Below are 22,635 nucleotides of genomic sequence, written 5' to 3'. Positions count from 1 at the left end.
GGGAAGTAATAGGTAGATAATGGGTTGCTAGAGTGACAGAAGCTTAAACCCTAGTTTATGTGTTGCTTCGTAAGGGGCTGATTTGGATCCATATGTTTCATGCTATGGTTAGGTTTACTTTAATACTTCTGTTGTAGTTGCGGATGCTTACAATGGGGGTTAATCATAAGTGGGATGCTTGTCCAAGTAAGGATAGTACCCAAGCACCAGTCCACCCACATATCAAATTATCAAAGTACCGAACGCGAATCATATGAACGTGATGAAAACTAGCTTGACGATAATTCCCATGTGTCCTCGGGAGCGCTTTCTTCTATATAAGAGTTTGTCCAGGCTTGTCCTTTGCTACAAAAGGATTGGGCCACCTTGCTACACTTTATTTACTTTTGTTACTTGTTGCTCGTTACAAATTATCTTATCACAAAACTATCTATTACCTATAATTTCAGTGCTTGCAGAGAATACCTTGCTGAAAACTGCTTATCATTTTCTTCTGCTCCTCGTTGGGTTCGACACTCTTACTTATCAAAAGGACTACGATAGATCCCCTATACTTGTGGGTCATCAGGGGGTGCTGTGCCGGCCTCCCGTGCCCTGGTGGTCCATCCTAGGCGCGCGCGATGATGTCCTTCCTATGGCTCCGCTCCTGATCTGGAAGGTTGCTGGTGGTGCGTTCCGCTGGACTTGCTGGATCCGGTTGGATCGGCCCGTGGTTGTTCGGCTTGGGACAGAGGAGGGTGGTGGTGAGTACTGCTAGTGGAGGTGGTGGGGTGGTGGGAGCTGGTGGCGATCTTGATCACACTGCCTTCTGTTGGCGTCGCGGGTGCTTCGGTTCTGGTCTCCGACGGGTCATCATGGCGCGCATGGGGTGTGCCGCCGCACCTGATGTATGGCTCCGGCCCCAACCATGGTGGTTCCTAGCCTAGGGCAGTGCTCCTCTGCTCCTTGCCAGCTAGGGATGGCAATGGGTCGGGTTTGGGGCGGGTGGAGCTGGTCCAAATCCAACCCATGACCCATCTTCCTACCCTCTGCCCATCCACCAAATTATCCATGGGCAAAACTTGTGCCCGTGTCCAAACCCACTGGATACCCACATACCCATGGAGCTCCATGGGCATAGAAAAGTCAGCATGAAGCCTTCGCAAAGAGCAAATTAACTCATCATCATTCACTCACAAATGACAACATAAGCTACATGCATAAGTAGGCAACACGTAATACGATGAGTCCTTAAGTGTGACATACCAGAGGTTGATTCTCCAGCATATAGCTCATGGAACAAGTTGCATATTTCCTGCCATTTCCCATTGATTCGCTCTTTCTACTATCACTGGCATATGGCCCCACATGTCATACGGGTATCCATTGGATATCCATGGAGCACAAACTATAACCATGCCCAACCCGGCTGTTCGTGGGTATCCATATCCATGGACCCATGGGCGAAAATGTGCTCCATACCCTTGCCCAACCGGGTCGGATATCCATGGGTATCCAGATCCGTGGATAAAATTGCCATCTTTATTGCCAGCATGGTGCTCGATAGGGTATGGTGGCCTACGCTGCGTCCGGGGGCCTGCGCTCGGTCAGTCGTTGATGGATTTGGCACCTAGTGTTGACGTTTGGTGTCGGTGGTTTCCCCAGGGTGCGGTTGGCTCCGGCGGCTTGCCGTGCTTCTTCGTCTCTCGAAGGGTTAGATGGTGGTGGTGGTCAGGTGTCGTTTTGTTGTAGGGATGTGCTCAAACTCCGGGTGAGAACCCTGCATCGACTATGTTGATGCCAGCGGCAATGACGTCTATGGACGTCGTTTTCCTTGCAGGAGGTGCCGTTGTGGAGCTCTAGCACCTACAACTTTTGCTTTGTGGTCTCCGGGTGAAAACCTAGGATCAGGCAATGCCGGATCGGATGGCGGTGTTGTGTCCTCGGTAACACTACCTCCTCGGAGGCGTCATCTTGGAGACCCAAATGACGTCTGCAGTTGCTGCGTGTGGTTGAGGGTGGTCCGCGTGCTGGTGGTGGTGTGGCCTGCTCAGGACCGATGGTGGTGTGTTCTTCTTCATGTGTTTCTCTTCGCTATCCTACGTGTGGTCTCCGTCCTGCTGCTATGCATGCTCAAGACCCCATTCTGTTGAGGCGAGCTTAGAGCTCTTGGTCTCGTCTTGGTTCACCTTTGCTCAATGACGACGCAATGACGCCTCCCCAACTTGCTAATCGTCTTGAACTTCCGTGGCGGAGCTCTCAGTCAAGGTTTGTGTTAAGCTTTGGCACTCGTTGATTGTGGAAGCTCCTTTGTTATGCCCTGGGGTTTGATACACACACCGGTGCGGTGCGTTAGGTTGTTTGTAGAGTCTTGGTATTGTGATCCCTCGATACACCCTTTGTCTACCTGGTCCTGTTAGTCTGTTAGCTAGGTCTTGTCTTATCTTGGGCGTCATGTTCCTCTCTCTTCTTGTAACACTTGTTACTTACATGGTTTTCAGTGTTACTTATATGGTTTTCGGCTAGGTTTTTCTTATAAACCGGATTAATTTGTTAAGGTTTTCGTCCGTTTTTTCTTATAAACTAGATCACTCTCCTGGCATTATGACCACTTTGAGCAATATATTCAGGTGGGGGGACTCCTTCCCCGGTGATTCTAAAAAAATTAGATCTATGTTTTTTCCTACAAAAAATCACCCATATAATGTTAAAATTGCACGTGCATCTATATCTATATCTCTACCTACTAATAAAAGGGCTATTGCTTCTTACCATCGTAATTTTGTCTGTTTTTCGTCCGTTCGTCGTCCGTCCATTTCGCCCATATTATTTTCTATATCGAGGTGGTACTAATCTTATGCTTCGTTTCCTATGTTTGGTCATCAATCTTTTTTTTGAGACAAACTCGCAAAGCTTTTATTCATCCGTCACAAATGTTTACAGGGACGAAATCTAAATTTCCTGGGTGACCTAACCAGACATGGCGGCCAAAACCCAGGGATAACGCATGCTTTGCAAGCTTATGAGCCTTAACATTCGAGGTCCTAAACTCATGATTAATCAAACAAGAAGAAAAAACTCTAGAGCGGTCTATTATTTCATGTATCACGGCTCCATATTGTGCACTTGTACCTCTCTTGATTGCTTCGATCGCCATTTTACAGTCCGATGCCACTGAAATATCATGGAAGAGAAGGTGCTCAGCAAGGGCCAAAGCTTCACGAATCGCCAAGGTCTCCAACGTCTCTGGATCATCAATCAATTGTACGATTTCACCTATGGATCGCTCCGCGTGGGCCTTCATACGTCGTGTGCTTGGTTTTCGCAGATCAATCACTACGTATGGGCCAGCCCAGTTAATTAGGAGCCGGGGCTGATTGCACGACTAAGCCAGTGACGTTGTTCGTTTTGTAATACACAATCGCTTGCCTCTTTTTCTGTCGCCCCGCATGTTCCTGTTTCCAGATCCGTTTTCATGATCGAAGCGTTCAGCATCCGAACTCTTGCCCTCATGTACCTATATATTACTTCAGCCAGGGGAGAAAACAAACTATACGCTCGAGAATTCTGAGCATATGTCAGGCCTCGCCTGCGATCCGTCCTCGCCTCCATGACTCGCGCTGTCCCGGATAACTCGTGTGCTCACGATGCGATCCGCCACCTCGGTACGTTCATCGTCCCCTCTCACGCCTTCCTCCAGTCGCACTTTGGGGAGATGTCATCCAATCAGGAAGGAGGGGATCGATGAGAAGGTCGTGAGAGGTGGCACCGTTGGAGGAGGAATTATGCTTCCATTGGTCCCTTCTGCAGGAGTGGAGGAGAAACAAGAAGCCATCGACTCGCCATCCAGGTCGGGTAGCTGGTTGGAGGAGGAATTATGCTTCCATTGATCCCTTCTGCGGGAGTGGAGGAGAAACATGAAGCCATCGACTCGCCATCCAGGTCGGGTAGCTGGCTAGAGCAAGCATGCCGATGCATGCATGACCTATGAACATACATGTATGCATGCGTGCGACCTCCCCGGCCTAGCCGAGACAAACTTCCACAGCGGCACGGCCTCATCCGTCACCACGCAATCCGGCGAGCTCTCTCTTCCGTTGTCGCCACTGTCACCATCACAATGATACACTCGAGGCGATTACTCCCCCGGCAAGTACTCCTTCGACTTCCCCCGCTCGCCTCGCCATCTAGGTGTTCGAGCTCGAGGAGGCTTCGGCGTCCTGCATCGCCGTGTGCGAGAGATCTCGGCACTCCGTGGTAAATAAGGTTGCCACCCTCGAGGCCACGTTGGGCACGAGGAAGCCCTTCCTCGCCAAACTTATCGGGTATGCCTCTAGGCTCTAACATGAGTTGCACGAGCTGATGCTGCAAGCCTCAACATGTCAGTGGATGCGATCAGGATGGCCTACTTGTAGAAGGTCACTCACATTATGGAGTAATGGAGTCCTGCGAAACAAGTGCATACACAATAGCCATGCATTGGTAGAACCTTTATGCGTGATAATTATGATCAGAGATATATGCATGCGTCAATGTATGGACTACCATATATTTTCTTCACTTTTCGGTCAAAACATTGCACTGGATGCACAAGATAAATCATAGATGGTGGAGCATCAAAGGCACCATGCTGAAGTAGCAGAGAAAGCCATGTGGCCAGATAAGATGAATTCTTATATTAACTCGATCCGCTGCCCAAGAGGTTTTTTTAATATATATATATATATTTGATTAGTGGAGCAATCTTTTCATGTTGACTGTTTTTAATGAGGATGCCCGGCCTATAGTAATTCATTGTGTTGTTTGTTGACCACGGATGCAAATTGTTAATAGGCTTATATTGATATTACTAGTAGAATGCCCGTGCGTTGCCACGGGCTTGTGAAATAGTCATAGATAGAGACAATATAACACAATCACAATTGCATAATAATTGAAGTCCACTTCATTTGGAATCAAAAGTGATAACAAAGTAGCAAATTAACAATGTATACGTATAAGTGATCCAATTAAAAATTTATTGCAAAGTATTGAGATCTACTTGATGCGCTTAAGAAATTCTCTCACAATATCAGGCAAGTTGTCTTTAGCTTCATTCGCATGATGTTTGAGCAAGCATAATAAAAATTGCTTTTCAATTCATACCTATTCTGCACAAGTAATATACGTAGTTAACATGAATACTTCATGTGGAAGGTTTAAAAACATGTGTAATGCACAGTACTCACCGCACAAACCGGCTTCGCCAGGTTTTTACCGTCCCACAAAAGCATAAAATAAAAGACAAAATAGCCTAACAAATCCTTGCAATTTCCTAAATTGTTATTGTATTAAATATGATGATAAAAAATAAATGTTTATATTCTAAATTTATTACACGTCTGCGCTCGTTGGAATACCATCAGGAGATAAACGTTGCCATTTTGATATATCGGAATGCCATCCTGGTTGCTTTATTTCTAGTGCTTCTTTGAATTTCCGCGCAGAACTTTTTAATTTCACTAAGTGCCTCAGAATTTTCATCTCCAACAATTGTGTTGTATGAATAGGGTCCAGAATAGATACACAACGTGCCTCTTTGTCGATGACATACAAGATGTATCGGCCGATGGATTCATATGAAAGATAAATCTACAAGTCGTAGCTATTACAGACAATAATAAACCATGACAAACAATGGACAAAAGACCTTACTTACCATGTTGCACGATGAGATGTTGTCTATCCCAGGCCAGCTATCAAACAAATTTGCCAACTTCTAAATAGTTTCCTTATCGTAGAACTTTTGACCTCGTGTTGAATCCCGCATCATGGACTGAGTAAAAAAAACATCGTCATATACATGGATAATGAGGCGATACCAACCATATCTTGTTGTAGATAAGTATTAACATGTTGTACAATGTGATGATATTTTGATGGGTCAATGTCTGTGTCTCCATCTTCTTTCATCTGGCCAGAAACAACTAATAATATAGACCTTTTCACCCACCCTGTCTTGTAGATGGTCGTGAGCCATCATGCAATATATGTAAGCATTTATCACCTGTAACTCCACGTTTAGATTATATCTATGTCTTACGATATTATATGTTCTTTATATTATTAATTACAAAGTTTATGCAAATTGGTCTTGCATCATCGTGTAAGAATATATCATCCTTCATAAGGCACTCCAAATTGTCGTTTGATAAGAAGGCATCTTCAATGTCCACGAACATGATTTTCTTGAGGGCAGACATGATTGATTCAATGACTGTAATATATCTAGGAGTACAAATATAGTCTATGGACATGATACAAAAACGAGCCAAATTAGTATAAAAAATTAGACAAATTGGTTGAATACATAAAACAATATGTCGAAGGAAAGATCGATAATAACATTGAAAATAATACCTTGTGCAATAACATTTACATTGGCATTCTTTTTTGGTTTTTTATAAGATATCACCACCCCCACATCATTTTGTTTTGAAAAACTCGGTGAGTTTTCGGCCCCTTTCAGCGTCGCCGCTTCAGAACCCTTGTCGATGCATTCTTTTTGTGCATCTACAAAATCCATATTTATGTCTCCTATATTCTGAAAAATAATAATATGTAAAATATAAACATTTTGTATTATCATATATAAGACACAAACAAAGAAGAATTAGCTATATACCTCTTCTCGTGGTGTTTCAGTCTGGTCTGTCATCGTTGCATCTAGCCTGGTTACATCAGTGTGTATGTCGGAACCCATCACTCTTTATCTGCGATAAAATATAAATGATATTTTCTACTGCATCATATAAACATATACAATATATAATAAAAGTAAGAGTGAAACAAACACAGCTGTTTTATTTTGTAAAAACGAAAAACTGTTTTTCATATTATTAGTCAAAGATGTTGCATTTATTTCGGAGGAAACAACCAACTATGATGTGCATATATAAATAATATATCATCTGAAATTTCTTAAATCATTTTAAACTATTTATATTTTTTAGTAGAAGAGTTTATTTTTATGCAGGCTAAGGAAAATTGTCCGACAAAAGATAAAAACATGCAAGCAATCCAACATAAACCAAGTATATTCGGTTTTTCCCCTACAATTTTACTTTTTTGTGTTACTTTGAATATATGTAATAAGTATAAAAACATTTATTCATTTTTTTTGAGAAAACAACATTTATTCGTATTTGTTTTTGAAGGTTAAAACATTTATTCATATGATCCATGTATATACTTTAGTGTATTTTTTTCTTCGGAGAGAAAACATTGCCGATCAAAGGCCCAAATTGGCTATACAGCACGGCCCAACAAGCACCCAACCCAGCAGTATTACAGAAAAAAATTTACTCAAAAAAAGAAAAGCACCCAACCCAGCCGGCGACCTCATCCACTCCACTCACTGGATCTCACCCACTCCCCTCCCTCCCCTCTCCCCCACAGCCGGCGACCTCATCAACCACGGCCGCCGCCCCTTCTCATCCCTTCCCCTCCACACACCCGACGGCAATCAGGTGCGAGCTTGTTGAGGCTCCGTCGTCTCCCACTGCCGCTCCATCCCATCCCCTTCCCTCCCACCCATGAGACCCGGGGCTTCCACATCACCGTCGTCGTGCATCATGGACGAGGTCTAGTGCTCGGCCGGCATTGCCGCCCCGAGGGTGACCGCCGCGGCCCGGCACCTGTCGTCCTCATCGCGCAGCTTGGGTGGGTCGCGGCTGGCGCCTGTCGTCCTCGACCGTGGCCAGCTGGTTCAGCAGGAGCGACAGGGGGAGCGGGTGGTCGGAGCAGCAGGGGGTGGTGGAGCGCGTAGGCAACGAGATGATGAGAAGGACAGCGACCCCGCGGCAGAGCAGCAGCGGCTGGGGGAGCAGCGCAGCTTACCACTTCGCCGCCGTCGCTATCGTGCAAGCCAGGCCAGGTGAGTTTGGATATTTCACCGTGGGGGAATTTTGTCAGGGGCAAATCATTAAGTTTCTAGCAAACTTGTGGCAAATATTTAGTTTCGCAAGTATTTGTCTAATATGTGCGCTGCATCATTTTAGTTTTCCAATGAATCCTGATTGTCAGTGTCAAAACTCTTGTTGCCATCCAATATTCAAGTTGAATATTCCCAAAGATTATATGTCACACAGACAGAGCCCAACTTCTAGGCATGTGCACTTGTTGAGAACTTACACAAGTTAGGAAACATGCAGGTTAGGCCATCCTATCAATTGACCTGTCCCTAGAATTTTTCCGAGTTAAGCTTCACTTGATGCCATCTAGTCAGGGACCAGTTTGTACCATCTGAAACTCACAGCGAAACCTCGTGTTTTCATTCAGTACCTACTCCCATGATAAAAAAAATTATGAGGATTGTGCAAGTTAGGTTCTGTGTCAGCATGTGACATGTCTTGACTGTTGTAGGAGTACAAGTGTGCCAGTGTGCGCCAATGATGTATCTTTTTCATATCAAGTTCATATCATTGAGACTACGAACTACATAAAGTCTTAAGTGTCTTTATTACTCTTAGAATTGTTTGGGCAGGAGCTTAAGTTTGTTTTGTCGACATCAACTAACGAGTATATTATGGTCTCTCTTTATTTCAGCTACATGAATCTAGTGTTGATCGTGCAGCTTTTGTGGACTTTGTGCTTGGCTTGTTAGGATATATTTTCTCTGAGGAATAACAGGGATCTTCATGCCCCGGATTTTCTATTGTTCTTTGTTATAATTGATTGGGTAAGTCGTGCACTTTGTCACTGCTATTGTCCATGCAGTTGCGCCTGAATTATCTGAAGGCATGCACTGAAACAACTGAACCCAATATTTTTTATCAACATTAATTAGTTCTTAGGAAAAAATGAAATTCAAGAAAACTGCAAGTCATGCTTCTCTATTGGGCAAGCTTTTGTTTTGCCTCCCTGTATGAGAATAAGGCAGCCTTAAATAGACTTGCTGTTATGGGTGCTTTGCATTACTTCTTGGTTGACCAACGGTATGTGGGTGATCACATCACTTGTGAACGCATTGTAGGTCATGGCGATTCTCATGTTCTCTGGATTCTGTGCCTCTGCCAGCGTGACGATTTTCTTCATGAAGGATATGAACTTCTGCGCGGAATACCGGCGTCTGGACTGCAGTCAGTTCACACTTTCAGTCACTCTGGCGTTCTTTACATGGTTGTTGCAAGCTGCGTCTTCTTTCTCTGGGTTCTGGCTACTGATTTCATTCTTCTAGTGATCTCTCTCATGCGCTCATAAGCACCGTCAGCGTCGTGCTAATTGTCGGTCAAGAGGGTAAATCAGTTGCAATGTGCTCGGGCACCCATTATACATCACTTGTTACATATATTGTCTGTTTGATTCATAGCTCATCTTCAGTTTAGGTGTTGGTTATGAGCGCCTTGAGGTGGAACAGTTACATGTGGGAATATTATGTCTTGTTAGTTTCGCAAGTTTGTGATTTGATGGTTGGCTGGGTCATTTAGTTATATCCAGAGCTTGCCACTGAAGTTCCTTCCAGCCAACACTAATTGGTTTCTTTCTGAATAGCTTTGGCATCTCTTGATTATGGTAGTTATTAGATTATGTACTTTAGTTGTAGGTTGTACTGAATGTAAAGGAATAATTGAAAAGAACCTGGTTAGTATAACTTTATAGGCTTTCTTGTTGCTTGTCTGGGTGAACAATAAATTGATCACAATTTGTCTGGGTGAACAATATATTCAGAACTGCAAATACTCCTACTGCAAACAAAATTTAGTAAATTTCAGTGCATCTACTGCAAACTAAATTCACCTAGACAAGAGTTATGATGGCAATTTATGAGTAAAACTGCTTGAACTAAACTGCTTGTCTACTGCTTGCTCTAAAAACTGCTTGTCTACCGCTTGCTCTAAAAACTGCTTGTCTACTGCTTTGACATGTTTTAGATTTCAGTACATATGTACATGTGTGTGGTGAGCTTCATGACTGAATTTTGCATTGTGCTTACAAGTCATTAGAGTCATCTAATGCCAAATAATCTTTATAGCTAACGGAGGTCGATCATGTGACTATATCTTCATGACTTAGAGACACTACAAGTCCTTAGAGTCATCTAAGCCAATACTTATTTTGTTAATCTTTGCCCAAGGATGAGTTTTTGTGGTGGAAGTTGGATGGGGGGTCCATCAGGTGCACCTATGCTGACAGAGGTTCATCATGTTGTGGTGGAAGTTTGCTTGGCTATGAAAATAGTTTGCTTGGCTATGCAGCCTAAAATGTGTGATGAATCTATGTTTCTTCAGTTGCAGCCCACCTAATAGGACTGCTTGATTAAATCTACAATCAATTGTAGTATACCTGAAGAAAACATGATCATAATCTAATAACTATTATACTTTTAGAGAAGAGACAGAACCTAGAGGAACTCGCCTTCTTGATGCTCCTAGCTTACGCAAGGTACTCCTCGGGAATTTTTCCTCCAGGTCTGGCTAATTTGATCTTGTGCTATCAGTGATGGGCGAAGGGAGAGCAAGGAGGGGGAGGAGGGATGGCGGAGGTTAAGGCCTCTTTTGGTTCATAGGATAGGATTATCATAGGAATAGGAATTTTGTAGGAAATGAGATGGCATGTATCTCAAATCCTATGAGTAGGAATAGGAAACGAGATGTCATTTGGTTGACACAAAAGGAATTTTTCCATTGAGTCTAGGCTCATTTTTATTTTCCTATGAAATGTGGAGAATAGGAACCAATCCTATGTAGGAATAGGAATCTATTCCTATGAACCAAAGGGCTCTAAAGGAAAAAATCCTATAAGAATCCTATCCTCTAAAATTCCTATGAAATTCCTCCAAACCAAAGGAGGCCTAACATATATAGGTAGGCCACATCCCACATGTGCCATGGATAGTTGGCCACATGTGCCATGTGGTACATCTAGATCACTTGTTGGGCGTATTTAGGACTGCTCTCGCCGTACAGGTAGCCACTCCTATATGTACAAGTACCTCACCGTACCGCTCTCACCGTACAGGTAGCCCCCTCACTGCACAGCAGCCGCTCACACAAGTCGCTTCTCCCCACCATGGCGCTGCTTTTCCGACCTCCTCTCCCGCCAGCCTCCACAGCGTCACGCCCATGTCCTCTCCCCACCACGGCCTCGCGCCGCGCCGCCATGGTCTTGCCCCACAACCAACGCCGTCGGTATCACATAGATTGACGTGCTGCCCCGCCATGGTCTCGCCCCGCAACCAACTCCGTCGGTATCACAGAGATCGATGTTGTTGTCGGCATCCATCCTCGACGACGACGACCTGGCATGGCTCCAGGCCAAGGCGGTTGCCAAGGCGAAGAATCTCTGCCTGGCCACCTGGAAGGGCGTGCAGCTGGCGGCCAAGTTGCCATCCAAGCACACTCCACCTGTGGTCTGCCTGCAGGTCGTATTGTGGCTAAAGATACTAAAGATACCTCGTTTTCATTTTGAAGAAGTTAAAGCCACTTCTTTCCTGGATGTTCAGAAGATACTGTCATACTCGAATCGGATGCCTATATGGTGGTCTCCGCAGTCCTAGACACGGGCCCAAACTTGTCCATACTCCATGCTATCTACAAGGAAATTAAAGTAAATGGTTGCACTTTGATCCCCTGGTCAGTAGCCAAGACAAGGAGAGAACAAAATCATGCTGCTCACATTGTAGATGTTGGTCTTATTACAAATACGGGAGCAGTGGATGTTGGCTGTCAAAACTCCCATGAGTTGCATCGCAATCATGTACTATTATATCCAGTAGAGTGTAAAAAAAATTAATTCTACACCTGGACTTACTGTAACAAGCAGGAACACATCGACGTTATATCTTTCCTGTTAAGTTTTGCATGCTAAGCATTTAGAAAGTTGGCATATGCCAAAAAAAAGCTTCTCGTTTCCCCTGGTATATTCTTCATCCCTACTAAAATGGATAAAATAAAGGACTGATACTACAGATGTAGGCATTCTTCATCTCTACTAAAATATATTCTTCATCATGTGGTTATCCACCTGTAATAAATCACCGCTGCATACCTACCTGATTTTCTTCTGTCACAAGTCACAATTCATGAGCAGTCTTACTTCTTAGGCGAGCTCTGTATTTTACTATTCTCTTTATCTTCATTTTTTCTTGACTCAGCACATTTACTTTTTTCGGTTATACCTTTGTACTACACTGAATGTAGGAAATATAAAGTAGATGAATGATGTGTTTATTCCTATGTATACTATGTGGCCTTCAATTATGTTTGCTTTCAGGAGTAAGAAGTCAGTTGGAGTGGAAGTGAGAATAGTACCATGAGCTCAAGTGATTCATTCACGAAGCTGGTAAACGCATAAACTTTAAAAAGATCACCTCAACAAAGTATGCAAGTAATTTCTTTTGGGTGTTTGAATTGCCACATCTTGGGTTTTGTTTTTAGTCCATTATATATTCTAGGGACAAGCTTCATCTCATTTCTTAGACCAAATAATATTTAACTACAGGATCAGATTCACGTAAAGTAATTTGCAATGTTTATTCGATTTTGTGCATGACAAGGGGCAAGTAGAATTTTTTCTGTATGCACTTAGCAAGATTAAAGTAACAGGCACAAAGTGAATCAAGTGTCTTAAACAAGCAATTTAAAAGTGAAAGTAGATAAAAAAACTTACTGATCCACATAGAAGAGTGTTGAGTATTGAAATTTGATTTGCCGCATTGCAATGGTCCGCTATGGTCCTGCAGTAATATGTGTATGACAGCAAAAGGATCTTCAAATCAGTATGTACACTAACTTATCCATTATAATTCGATATAGTATATGAGATAACTTGAACATCTCTAGAAACCAGTGTGAAAAAAATATAACAGCCAAATCGCATTACAATACTATTACGTGTGGATTTTCATGTGCACATTCCCAGACACTACAAACTTGATAAGAGCCGAAAGCAAGGAAATGCATATCACAGTTGCAATGACCGCTAGGAGAAGTCTCTCCACATCCGCGTGTTGAGAGACTTGAGCTATTAATTTTGCAGGCACTCCACACAAGCACATGCATGTTAAGTGAGGGTATACGTTATCATTTTGGGTATGATCGAATGGAAATACCTGTTCATGTCATCCTCTGATCCACTCATCCAAATCATCCTGCAAAGCTCATGCATAATGGTTTAAGAAATAAAGTATAGATGCTCAAAGGACAAGATTGATAGCTAACAAATAGTTGATGCTTACAATTAGCCTATGGTCTTCTCCTCCAACATGTGTTTCCTGTTTGAGCATTGTGAAAGGTCAGGAGGTCCAGGCAGGTCAAGGCGATGGCCACCTTTGACTTTGGAAATGCAAACCCCCTCTCGTGGCCATCTCCACAACATCATCCAACATATTGACGTTTAGCTGACCGAAAGGAACCATACATATTTAGCTAGGAAATCTAGAACAACAAAATAGACCGGTCGACATGTATGATTAAGGATAAAGAATGCACTAACTTTCAAACTTTTTTGATGCTATCTTGCCTGACCACATATATTGTCAACATGGAAATTCTGGTTTCTGAAATCAGTTTCCTTGCTCAGTAGAACACCTATTATGAAATCTGTTTGTTCCCCATACACACATATGGAATGGCAGCTCCCTGACACGAAATGAACATTGTCTGATGGCAAGAAAGTTTGAAATAGCGCGTGTGGGGGTAACAAGATTGATTAGAACGCACCATTTACAACCACAACAGCAGTGCTTCAAAAAGTGGGATGTGGCAAGCTAGCCCCCTGGGCATTCATTGTGGCCCCAAAACAATCTGTTATGTTGTATTCCATATACCCTATTTTACAGTTGTCTATTTTCTCATCATCGTCAAGCAAAATTAATTAGAATGTACCCATTCCAGCCAGCGTGGCAATACTTCAACAAGCCAGATGGACCATGTGACCCTGGTTATGCATCGTTCGCCCCTGTACATGGTCGTCACCAGGCACTGTGGCAGCAGCCACCACCATCAAAACAGCAGTTGACTTATAACAGTGAGGTTGGACCTCATGAGGTAAAAACATTGATGAAGCTTATGATATTCTGCTATCTCCTCTATTGACCTGTAGCTCTGTAGCCCTGGAATGGACCATCTTCACTTGTTAAAAATTACTCGCAAGATACATATTCTTAGTAGTAATTCTCTCACATGTGCTGTCATGGTTGATGGATCCAACTTGACATGTTCTGTGCAGTTTTGCATTATGTGTTTTGAAAGAAAAAGATGAAAAAAAACTACGGGCACCAAGTTTAAAAATATGTAATCAGTAAGCCTAAAAGCAACTAAACTGTTATATTAAATTCATTATTTGAGTTCATTGGAATATACTCCCTCTGTCCCATAATGTAAGATGTTATAGTATATTGGATGTAATAACGTCTTACATTATGGGGTGGAGGGAGTAATAAGCAACAAAGATGAAATTATGTATTTCTGCTATGCTGTGATGGGCTACTTTTGATGTGTTGCCTAGGTGTCTATTTTTCCATCATCTTACCATCAGCTGTTGCCTATGATTTCAGGCACCCCTGCCATCCTTCAACAACTGCAGTGGAGCCGGCTACCATTGGTATTCACAGCAATTTTCTGCCCCTAACTCATTTGATTATGGCGCACATACAACCTATGGCAACCACCAACACCAGTGGGAGCAGCTTCCCAGTACTCTGGAGCTGCCTATTGCATCTTGGCAGCATCCACCTCCCCCGTTGCATTGTCGTCCAACACCTAGCAAGGTAAAAACAGCACTGAAAACCTGTGTTTGCTGACATGGTCCTCTTTTAGACAGTATAGACATGGAGTGAACCTTTCATTAAGATTACTTTTTCAAGATAGCTTGTTGCATATGCAAAACCCTTGTGTGTTTCAAACTCAAATTAAAGAGGGTTACACAGTGTCAGACTATGTAAGGTAATATCCTCTCATAGTTTGACACTATTGCTTATCTAGAGGATCATTGCTTATGGTCCGAACTATGAGAAATGTTTATTTCCTAGAAATTCTTTGACACCAGGTACCAAAATAACTTCTACCTGGCACAACATTTAGGATCTTACTACTGGAACTGAGCACGGGAACATTAAGGTTTTACACACACTCATGTCTAGAGTGACCTACAGGCAAGTTAATGGATCAGCACTCTTGTCCTTTTTGGTCTTTTTCACCTGTGCTACTCTTCAACAGGATCAATTATGTCCTACAATGTGATGTTTCCTTAGCATAGACTTTCCCACTAAAAGAGTGATTTTAATGTGACAGAAAGTAAAGATCATGTGTGTATAAACTTTCTATTGCCTGTATGAGCATGCGTTGGCTGTATGATAAACTGTGTACTGTGTAATACCTTGATCGCTATCGGTGGCGGATCCTCGACGCGATCGGCGGCGGGTCGTGGAAGCGATCGGTGGCGGGTCCTGGAAGCAATCGGCGGCGGATCCTATCCTGAACGACAACAGCGCCGGATCAGGGGATCCGCGTGCGACTCTAGAAGGGGATCGACGTGAAAGTGATCCGCCGCGGACCTTCAACGAGATCGGCTGCAGATCTGATCTTGCTTTGCACTGGGAGGGCGGCGGCGGACGTAGGGACGAATGAAGGCGGCGAACGACTCGTGCGGGCGAGTGCTTCGAGGGCACGAGGAATCGCTCGTGGGTGCTGGCGTCTGGTTAATTTTCATAGGTTTTATTTCGTAGATTTTTTTTACTCCGTTCTTTCCTCCATCGACCGGAGGTTTTCCGCTAGAAATTGTCGATGCATAACATTTTTTTTGGTTTGCGGGTCCTGGGGGGAATCGCTGGGACGTGGGAGGTGGGATTGAGGACGAAAAAAAACCGGCTTTGGTGGGACGAAAAAAACCTGGAAGCGAGACTACCAACTGCTTCATTAGGAGTAGAGATGATGCATAAAAATATTAAGTGGCTTGATGCATTGTATATTACTTACAATAAGGGTAGTTAGCTGCTCTTTCTTGCACAGTGATTACTCGATGGTGATTATCATTTTTTAATGTCTTGTTCTATGATTTTTTTATCCTCAATTATGCCTTTCTCAGCAATTTCACATCTTTATCACCTATACTTTCAAGAATAAAAACTATACCGGGAATTGTTGACAAATTAATATTTAATGCAAACCTGCTACCCCCTCCATCCACATATATATATGGCCTAATGCATTTTTCAAGATTGTCTTTGACTATTCATAAGATTAATAGTATATGAGATGTATAATGTGAAAATTATATCATTGGAAGCACCTTTCACATACGTATTTGAGAGTATGGTTTGTCTAACTTGCATATCATATATTATTGCTCTAACATGAAATCAAAGTTACATGAAAACGCCTTAGACCCTATATAGATGGACGAATGGAGTATATACAATTGAGCAGCCACAAGGTGACCTTGATTTGAAGGTGAACAAATGATCTAGGGGCTCTTCTTTCTCCGTTGCAACGCACATGCATTTTTGTCTAAGTGGCTTTTTAACAAAAAAATCAACCAAGAAGTAATAATCAGTGCAACATTAATACAAACATTTATTGAAACTGAATATAAAAAATGGTGCGTAATGACAAGTAAATTTTTCAGGACTTTGCGGAGTCCAAGGTTTGCTAGGTGCGTCATTTGGCGAATAAAGTTGCCTATCTTTTAGCTAAGGAAGGTTGTATGAATATAAGATTTGTAAAATATGGTTCCATGTCATGCTGGTTAATAAATCACAGCGATTCCAACTACTCCATGGTGGGGTAAAACAAGAAATTGTACCTAATGACACATGGAGCAGGCTTGCAAGATTTCAAGCCTGTTGCAACATACAGACATTTATACTAGTACACAGTAGTAATATTAGAAGGGAACAATAAAATTATGAATGTGTCTAGGACACATCTAGATGTGCTCTAGTTATTGCATATCTAAATGACTCAATCAAACTAGAAAGAAAAAGAAAAAAGACTAGCAAAAATGGTTGCACGAATCTTCACGTAAGATCATTAGCATAGGAATTAGATGTGCAATACTTATGGTATATCTAGATGTGCTTTAGCAAAACTGTAAAATTATCAAGTTTCAGAAATTCAAAACGTAAACCATGCGAGGAATCCCACAAGTTTAATGATCAAGTTTAAAAAACAGTTTTGTTAAAGCATTTTTAGATGTGTCATAAGTATTGTATATTTAAATCCTATGTCATTGATTTTACGGTGAATTTTCTTTTCCTCTCTTTATGCTTTTATGCTTGATTCATTCATTTAGATGTGCAATAATTAAAGCACATCTAGATATGCCCTAGACACACTTGAAAAAAAAAACTTAAAACATAGCGAGAATCCGACGATTTAGCGGATCGCAAAGACGGTCTGCTTCCGCACCAGCGTACCCTTGTGAGTGTTTGGTAGACGGTCCGTATTTAACAAAGGAGACTCTTTTTTAATTTATTCATCGCCCGGAATGGAAATGGAATGGCAGGTGGCAACTCGGTGCTGCCCCCACCGAAGACCAGGGTTGACACATTGACACACACACACATCACGAGTACTGAGTACACAACACGCACCCACACACACTGACTGATCCAACCAACCACCACCAACCACACACACACGGAGCACTTTATTCCACGAAGAAAGAAAGAAAGAAATACTCTATCCAGACGTACGCATTGTAGGCCACCCAAATCGCTCCCTGATTTATTTGTTGCTTTCCTCCGGACGGCGGGCCGGCTGTCGCCTGCATGGCCGTCCGTCCGTCCGTCGGCGCGCCTACTCGATGCCGTACTTCTTCTTGAGCAGGCCGATGAAGTCGTAGACCTTGTCCGGCGAGTAGAGGCTCTTGGCGACGCTCTCCCGCTCGCCGCAGCGCTTGGCCCACGCGGCGATCTTGGGCGCCACCTCCGGCAGGCTGAACTCGCCGTACCTCTCGTAGCTGTGGAACCAGGCGGTGAAGGGCGCGAAGGCGGCGTCGACGAACCCGAATTTCTCACCGCCGAAGAAGGGCTTGTCCCCGAGCGCGCCGTCGAGGGTCTTGAGGATGTCCAGCATCTCGGCGCGCGCCTGCGCCTGCGGCTCGCCCTTGAGCTTCCAGAGGCGGGAGCCGCAGTCGTAGACCTTCTTGTCGACGTAGTCGGCCCAGAAGCGGGCCTGCGCGCGCGCGTAGGGGTCGGAGGGGAGCAGAGCGGGCGCGTCCGGGAAGGCCTCCTCCAGGTACTGGAGGATGATGAGGGACTCGTTGACGGCACGGCCGTCGTGGAGGAGCACCGGGATCTTCTTATGCACCGGGTTGGCGCGGAGGAGGCGGTCGCTCTTGCCGGCCATCAGGTCCTCCTCCGCGTACTCGTAGGGCAGGCCCTTCTCGGCCAGCGCGATGCGCACGCGCTGCCCGAACGGGCTCACCCAGAAGTCCAGCAGCACCAGCCCCTTCTCGCCCGCCATTGCTCCCGGTTGCCTTGAATCTCGACCGATCTGTGCTTGTGTTTGTGTTGTGTAGGCTGTGTGGGTGATGAGTGAGGATGAAGATGAGGTGAGCGGAGGATTTATAGGGGGGAGGGGAGGGTGGGATCGTGTGTATCCGGAATAGTCTGGCACGTTTTGACTAGAGCTAGAACGTGTGTGAGAGGAGATCGAATCGAACGGGTGGTGTACGTACCGGCTGGAGGATTCTGGGCCTTCGTTCGGTGTGTCACCGCTTGCGTCACGTACGGCGCACGAGGGCATGGGCCGGCATGGCACGTCTGTGTGAGCGGGACGAGTGGCTGGCTGGCTGGGAGGCCACACCGCGGGCTGCGGGCACGTCGGCGGAGAAGATCGGGGATCCTGGATTGGGGGAAAGATGTGATATGGGGTGACGTCATCGAAAGGAGCTAGTACTAGCCTGGTATTGCGGGATTGCATTTAATTTTGAGGGGAAATTAGTTACTTTTGATTTAATGCCAAGATTCGGCACTGCCAATCTAAAGTTGCCAATTTTTTTAGAGATGGTGAGAATTACTCCCTCCGATACATAATAATAGTAGTATAAGGGCGTTGTAGTTGGTAGTCAAGCAATTTTAACCGATTTTTGTAGATCTGCCAACATTTGACTTGCTAATTATTGGTACCAAATCGATTAAGCTCTTAACCTAGATAGATAAGCAAACCAGACCATTGCATGGTTTCAACTCAAACTCCATCTTGAGTTTAAACTATTGGATAAATATTGAATACATGACATCGTCACCATATTGAGTAGATGCTAAGTGAATGGTATACCCTATGGTAGAATTCAACATATATTATGGTCAGTGTTCTCGCACGGTTGTTCCTTACCAATCGTGTGTGTGCGTGCGTGCGTGCGTGTGTGTGCTCTCCTAGAGTTACTCCAAAAATGAGGAGCAATTCATAAATCTTCAATGATTACGGTGGAGGGGTCAGGGCAAATTGAATATTTGTGCTCAGTCCACGGAATGCTTGGAATAGTATAAGGATAGTGACCCATCTTTGCAATTTGATTTGATCAAACAAAGACTCTCTCTCTAAATTTCTCCTTTCCTTTCCAGTTGTCTATCATGTAGATAGATATAAATACAATCACAACATTCAGCATCTTATAAACATAGAGTTGGGCAGCATGCAGTATGATATTGTACATACATGATTAATTCCAGATTTCTACTCTGTACATAAATGCAAAAGATCGCAGATCATGATTGGATATCAAGCCAATCACATGGGACCATATTTTTCCTACTTGTACATCTTCTTAACCATAAGGTGCAGGTCACAAATAAATAATGACCAGCAACTTATTTGTCCATGTAGGTGTAGAGAGCATATCACAAATAAAAAGCAAACCAGAAAGAGCCACATGTGTGAGAATCGCAAAGACACATAACCATATAATCTGATAATAAATGGAATGAATTGGGCAAAGCGTCTTCACATCAACAATATGCATGTCCTAGCTTTCCAAGCCTCCTCCGTGCTCCCGGTTCCTCTAGTGACGTTCAACATAGATCATATATACATCCAAAGAGAAGACATCAAGCATGCCGTTGTGTTGGCTAAGCCTGAAAGGTACCGGGAATTATTTTGGGGCCTCAACCTGGTGTTCCATGAGAATTCGGTCATTTGCGTGTGTCCGCCGCATGAATGTAGTCCAGTCAAGACCGCAGAGTCGCACCGATTCTTCTAAGAACCGCAGCCATGTGTCTTGGCCCAAAGGCCACAACTCAACTCCCGCCTGACCTTTTGTAATGTGTTCTCTGCTCTCCACCAAGGCCCGCCGATGCCGCCAGTGAATCTGCGACCCTAAAATCCCCCGTCAATTCGCACCCCACATGGATTTGTAGCGTGCACCAGTAACAGTATACAGAAATGCATGGCTGCATTTTTTTTAGAAATGACCGCATGTAGTTGTTGCCGTAGATTTTTTTTTTTGAGAAATTGTTGCCGTAGATGATATAATAGCTTGATTTTTTTTTGAAATATGAAATTTCATTTCAATTAACCATTGTGCCCAGCAATATCGCCGGCAATCAAGTCTCGGATAAAATTAGGAGCAGCGCCCGGCCATACGGCTTGGGACACATGCACCATCTTCGACCCGTGCGTCGCTAGAGCATCCGCAATATTATTACAAACCCGTGGGCAAAAAGAGATAGAAAAAGAACTAAAATGCAACATAGCAAGGGCATTAATTTCCCTAAAAAGGACTCCATTTGGCGCTAGATCGTAGTTCTTCGAGTCAGTGATAGTTTGTACCAAAATCTGCGCATCCGTCTCTACCAAGACGTTGGTCATTCCCCACTCCTGGGCATAGTTCAAAGCATGCACACACGCTTCAACCTCCACCAGTAGGACATCTTGGGCATACTCCACCCTTCCAGCACCAGCACCTGCACCCATCACATCTCCCATGTGGTCTCGGATCACAAATCCCCAGCCACCACACTTCTTGTCACTATGAAAACTTCCATCAACGTTAATCTTTAGAATATCTTGTGGCGGGGGCTTCCACCTTTGCACCTTTTTTGAATTTGAATCTTTGTGCCGTGCAAAGAACTCTAAATACTCCTTTGCATCAGAACCAGCCTGAAAAGCAAATTGCTGAATAGCTTGATTGCTGCTTGAAGCCCCAAACTGTGCGGCTCTGCGCTCGGGCATAACAATACAGCCTGTTATTTTTCTCAGAAAAAAACAATACAGCCTGTTAGGCCATTGATAGGCCTTTCAGTCCATTGTACGCCCAGGACGAGCGTTACCTGTTGTACGTCCATCTTCTCACCCAAAAAAAAAAACCTGTTGTATGTCCAGCATCTGTACGCCCACATCGATTCGGGGCAACTTGGCCACCTGCTGGTACTGACCTACTGAGTGCAAACAACCTCAGTGAAGCAAAGCTTTATTAAAAAAAACTCAATGAAGCAAAGTAGTATTGAATATCGTAATATTTAATAGTATTCTTTACCTTGAACAAATTTCAAACTGACTATTGTTCCATGTTGATCATGATGTATTCTACAATTTCTTAAAGTATTCAATTTTCATGATTTCTAATGATGATCGATTGGGGCTCATAAATATATCAGTATGTCACAAGTCACAACTACCCAATGGCATGTATTCTGAAGATTGCCAAATTCCTTAACTGCGCATATGGACATAGATATCTGGAGTTCTCAATACAATATGTTTCTATATATTTTTCTTCTTGCTAAGTCGGTACACATATATTGCTATTTATTACACCCTTTGTTCCTAAATGTAAGTCGTTTTCGCAGTTCAAATTATAATGCTCTTATGTTTAGGAACCGAGGTTGCATTTTATAAATAAGTAATGCTACGATGTTTGTTTAAAGCCAAGATTACTAACCAGGATGTTAGATAGATTGCGAGATTGATAAATGCAAGATGATTTAGACCCTATTTTGTTGGCTTATGGCTTCACCCAAAGCGGGTGAGCAATTTATTCCAAAGCTCTGTATCCTTCAAACTGAAACAAGGGAACGCTTCCTCACTGCCATCCATATGATAATCATGCACCTCCATCTTCTGTTCTTAATTGGCCACATGGACGTACAGTCCTACAGCTCCAGTTCAGGTTCTCATATACCTGAATTTGGTTCCTATTCCATCTCTGTTAATTCCATAGGTCAGTACCAGACTTCATCAAGCTTGCACTGTCAAATAATTTCGTTGCCATGCGGAGGCTGGTTGGGTATATCTGAGACGAAATAATGTATTTTCGAACAAAAAGAGACGCGTGGCAGGGGACGCAGGTGTGGGTGTCTCCTACAGTGGAGGCTCTTACCCAGACTCAAGGACTAATGCCGGGCTAAGAATAGATGGAGTATGGTCGCTCTTCCTATCGTGGTTGAGTGCACTGTGATGTGAGCGGCATACACTATCTAGCAACAGGAATGCCAAGGTGGCGGCTCCGGATTGTGGTCCACGTAGTTGCTCTCCGGCGGGTATCATTGCGATGGTGATGGCTCTCCTCTTGGGTTGTGTGGACAACGGGAGGTGTTGCGGCAGGTAGCTCGGACGTGCCCACTTCTCGGAGGGGCGGTGTCCTGATCCGGATCTAGGGATCTAGCATCGCCGTGTTCTTCCTAGTGACCTCGCAGTGACACGTGTGACATGCCGAGCAAAAGCTTTATGCCTT

General features: G+C 43.8%; 2 protein-coding genes across 7 annotated transcripts; one reads left to right on the top strand and one right to left on the bottom strand.

The window, feature by feature from the left end:
* The first annotated feature begins 7,381 nt into the window (after positions 1–7,381).
* On the top strand, positions 7,382–17,637 carry LOC125510867 (uncharacterized). 6 transcript variants are annotated; one of them, XM_087521911.1, is made up of 7 exons: positions 7,382–7,894; positions 8,566–8,698; positions 8,993–9,098; positions 12,232–12,300; positions 13,854–14,006; positions 14,516–14,728; positions 15,042–17,637. In XM_087521911.1, exons 4-7 carry the CDS (start codon positions 12,271–12,273, stop codon positions 15,198–15,200), a joined length of 555 nt encoding a protein of 184 aa, XP_087378037.1. In that variant the 5' UTR covers positions 7,382–7,894; positions 8,566–8,698; positions 8,993–9,098; positions 12,232–12,270; the 3' UTR covers positions 15,201–17,637. The 6 variants fall into 6 exon arrangements, 5 of the variants coding, with proteins under 5 accessions (XP_087378037.1, XP_087378036.1, XP_087378039.1 ...); XM_087521910.1 differs by having other exon boundaries at positions 8,993–9,138; XM_087521913.1 differs by having other exon boundaries at positions 8,993–9,138; positions 15,007–17,637.
* LOC125510866 (putative glutathione S-transferase GSTU1) lies at positions 17,404–18,512 on the bottom strand. Its single transcript, XM_087521909.1, has one exon. It carries the CDS (start codon positions 18,423–18,425, stop codon positions 17,757–17,759), a length of 669 nt encoding a protein of 222 aa, XP_087378035.1. The 5' UTR covers positions 18,426–18,512; the 3' UTR covers positions 17,404–17,756.
* Positions 18,513–22,635: the final 4,123 nt, after the last annotated feature.

Source organism: Triticum urartu, chromosome 5A (assembly GCF_056163025.1).
Source record: "Triticum urartu cultivar PI428250 chromosome 5A, HENAU_Tu73, whole genome shotgun sequence".
In the NCBI taxonomy this organism is placed as follows: domain Eukaryota; kingdom Viridiplantae; phylum Streptophyta; class Magnoliopsida; order Poales; family Poaceae; genus Triticum; species Triticum urartu.
This window is presented reverse-complemented; position numbering and strand designations above follow the sequence as displayed.

Coding starts and splice junctions, on each gene's coding strand:
- LOC125510867 (XM_087521912.1), top strand. CDS start 12,271: ATGAGCTCAAGTGATTCATTCACGAAGCTG. Junction 14,007..14,515: donor GTGAGGTTGGACCTCATGAG/GTAAAAACATTG, acceptor CTATGATTTCAG/GCACCCCTGCCATCCTTCAA. Junction 14,729..15,041: donor GTCGTCCAACACCTAGCAAG/GTAAAAACAGCA, acceptor CACAACATTTAG/GATCTTACTACTGGAACTGA.
- LOC125510866 (XM_087521909.1), bottom strand. CDS start 18,425: ATGGCGGGCGAGAAGGGGCTGGTGCTGCTGGACTTCTGGGTGAGCCCG.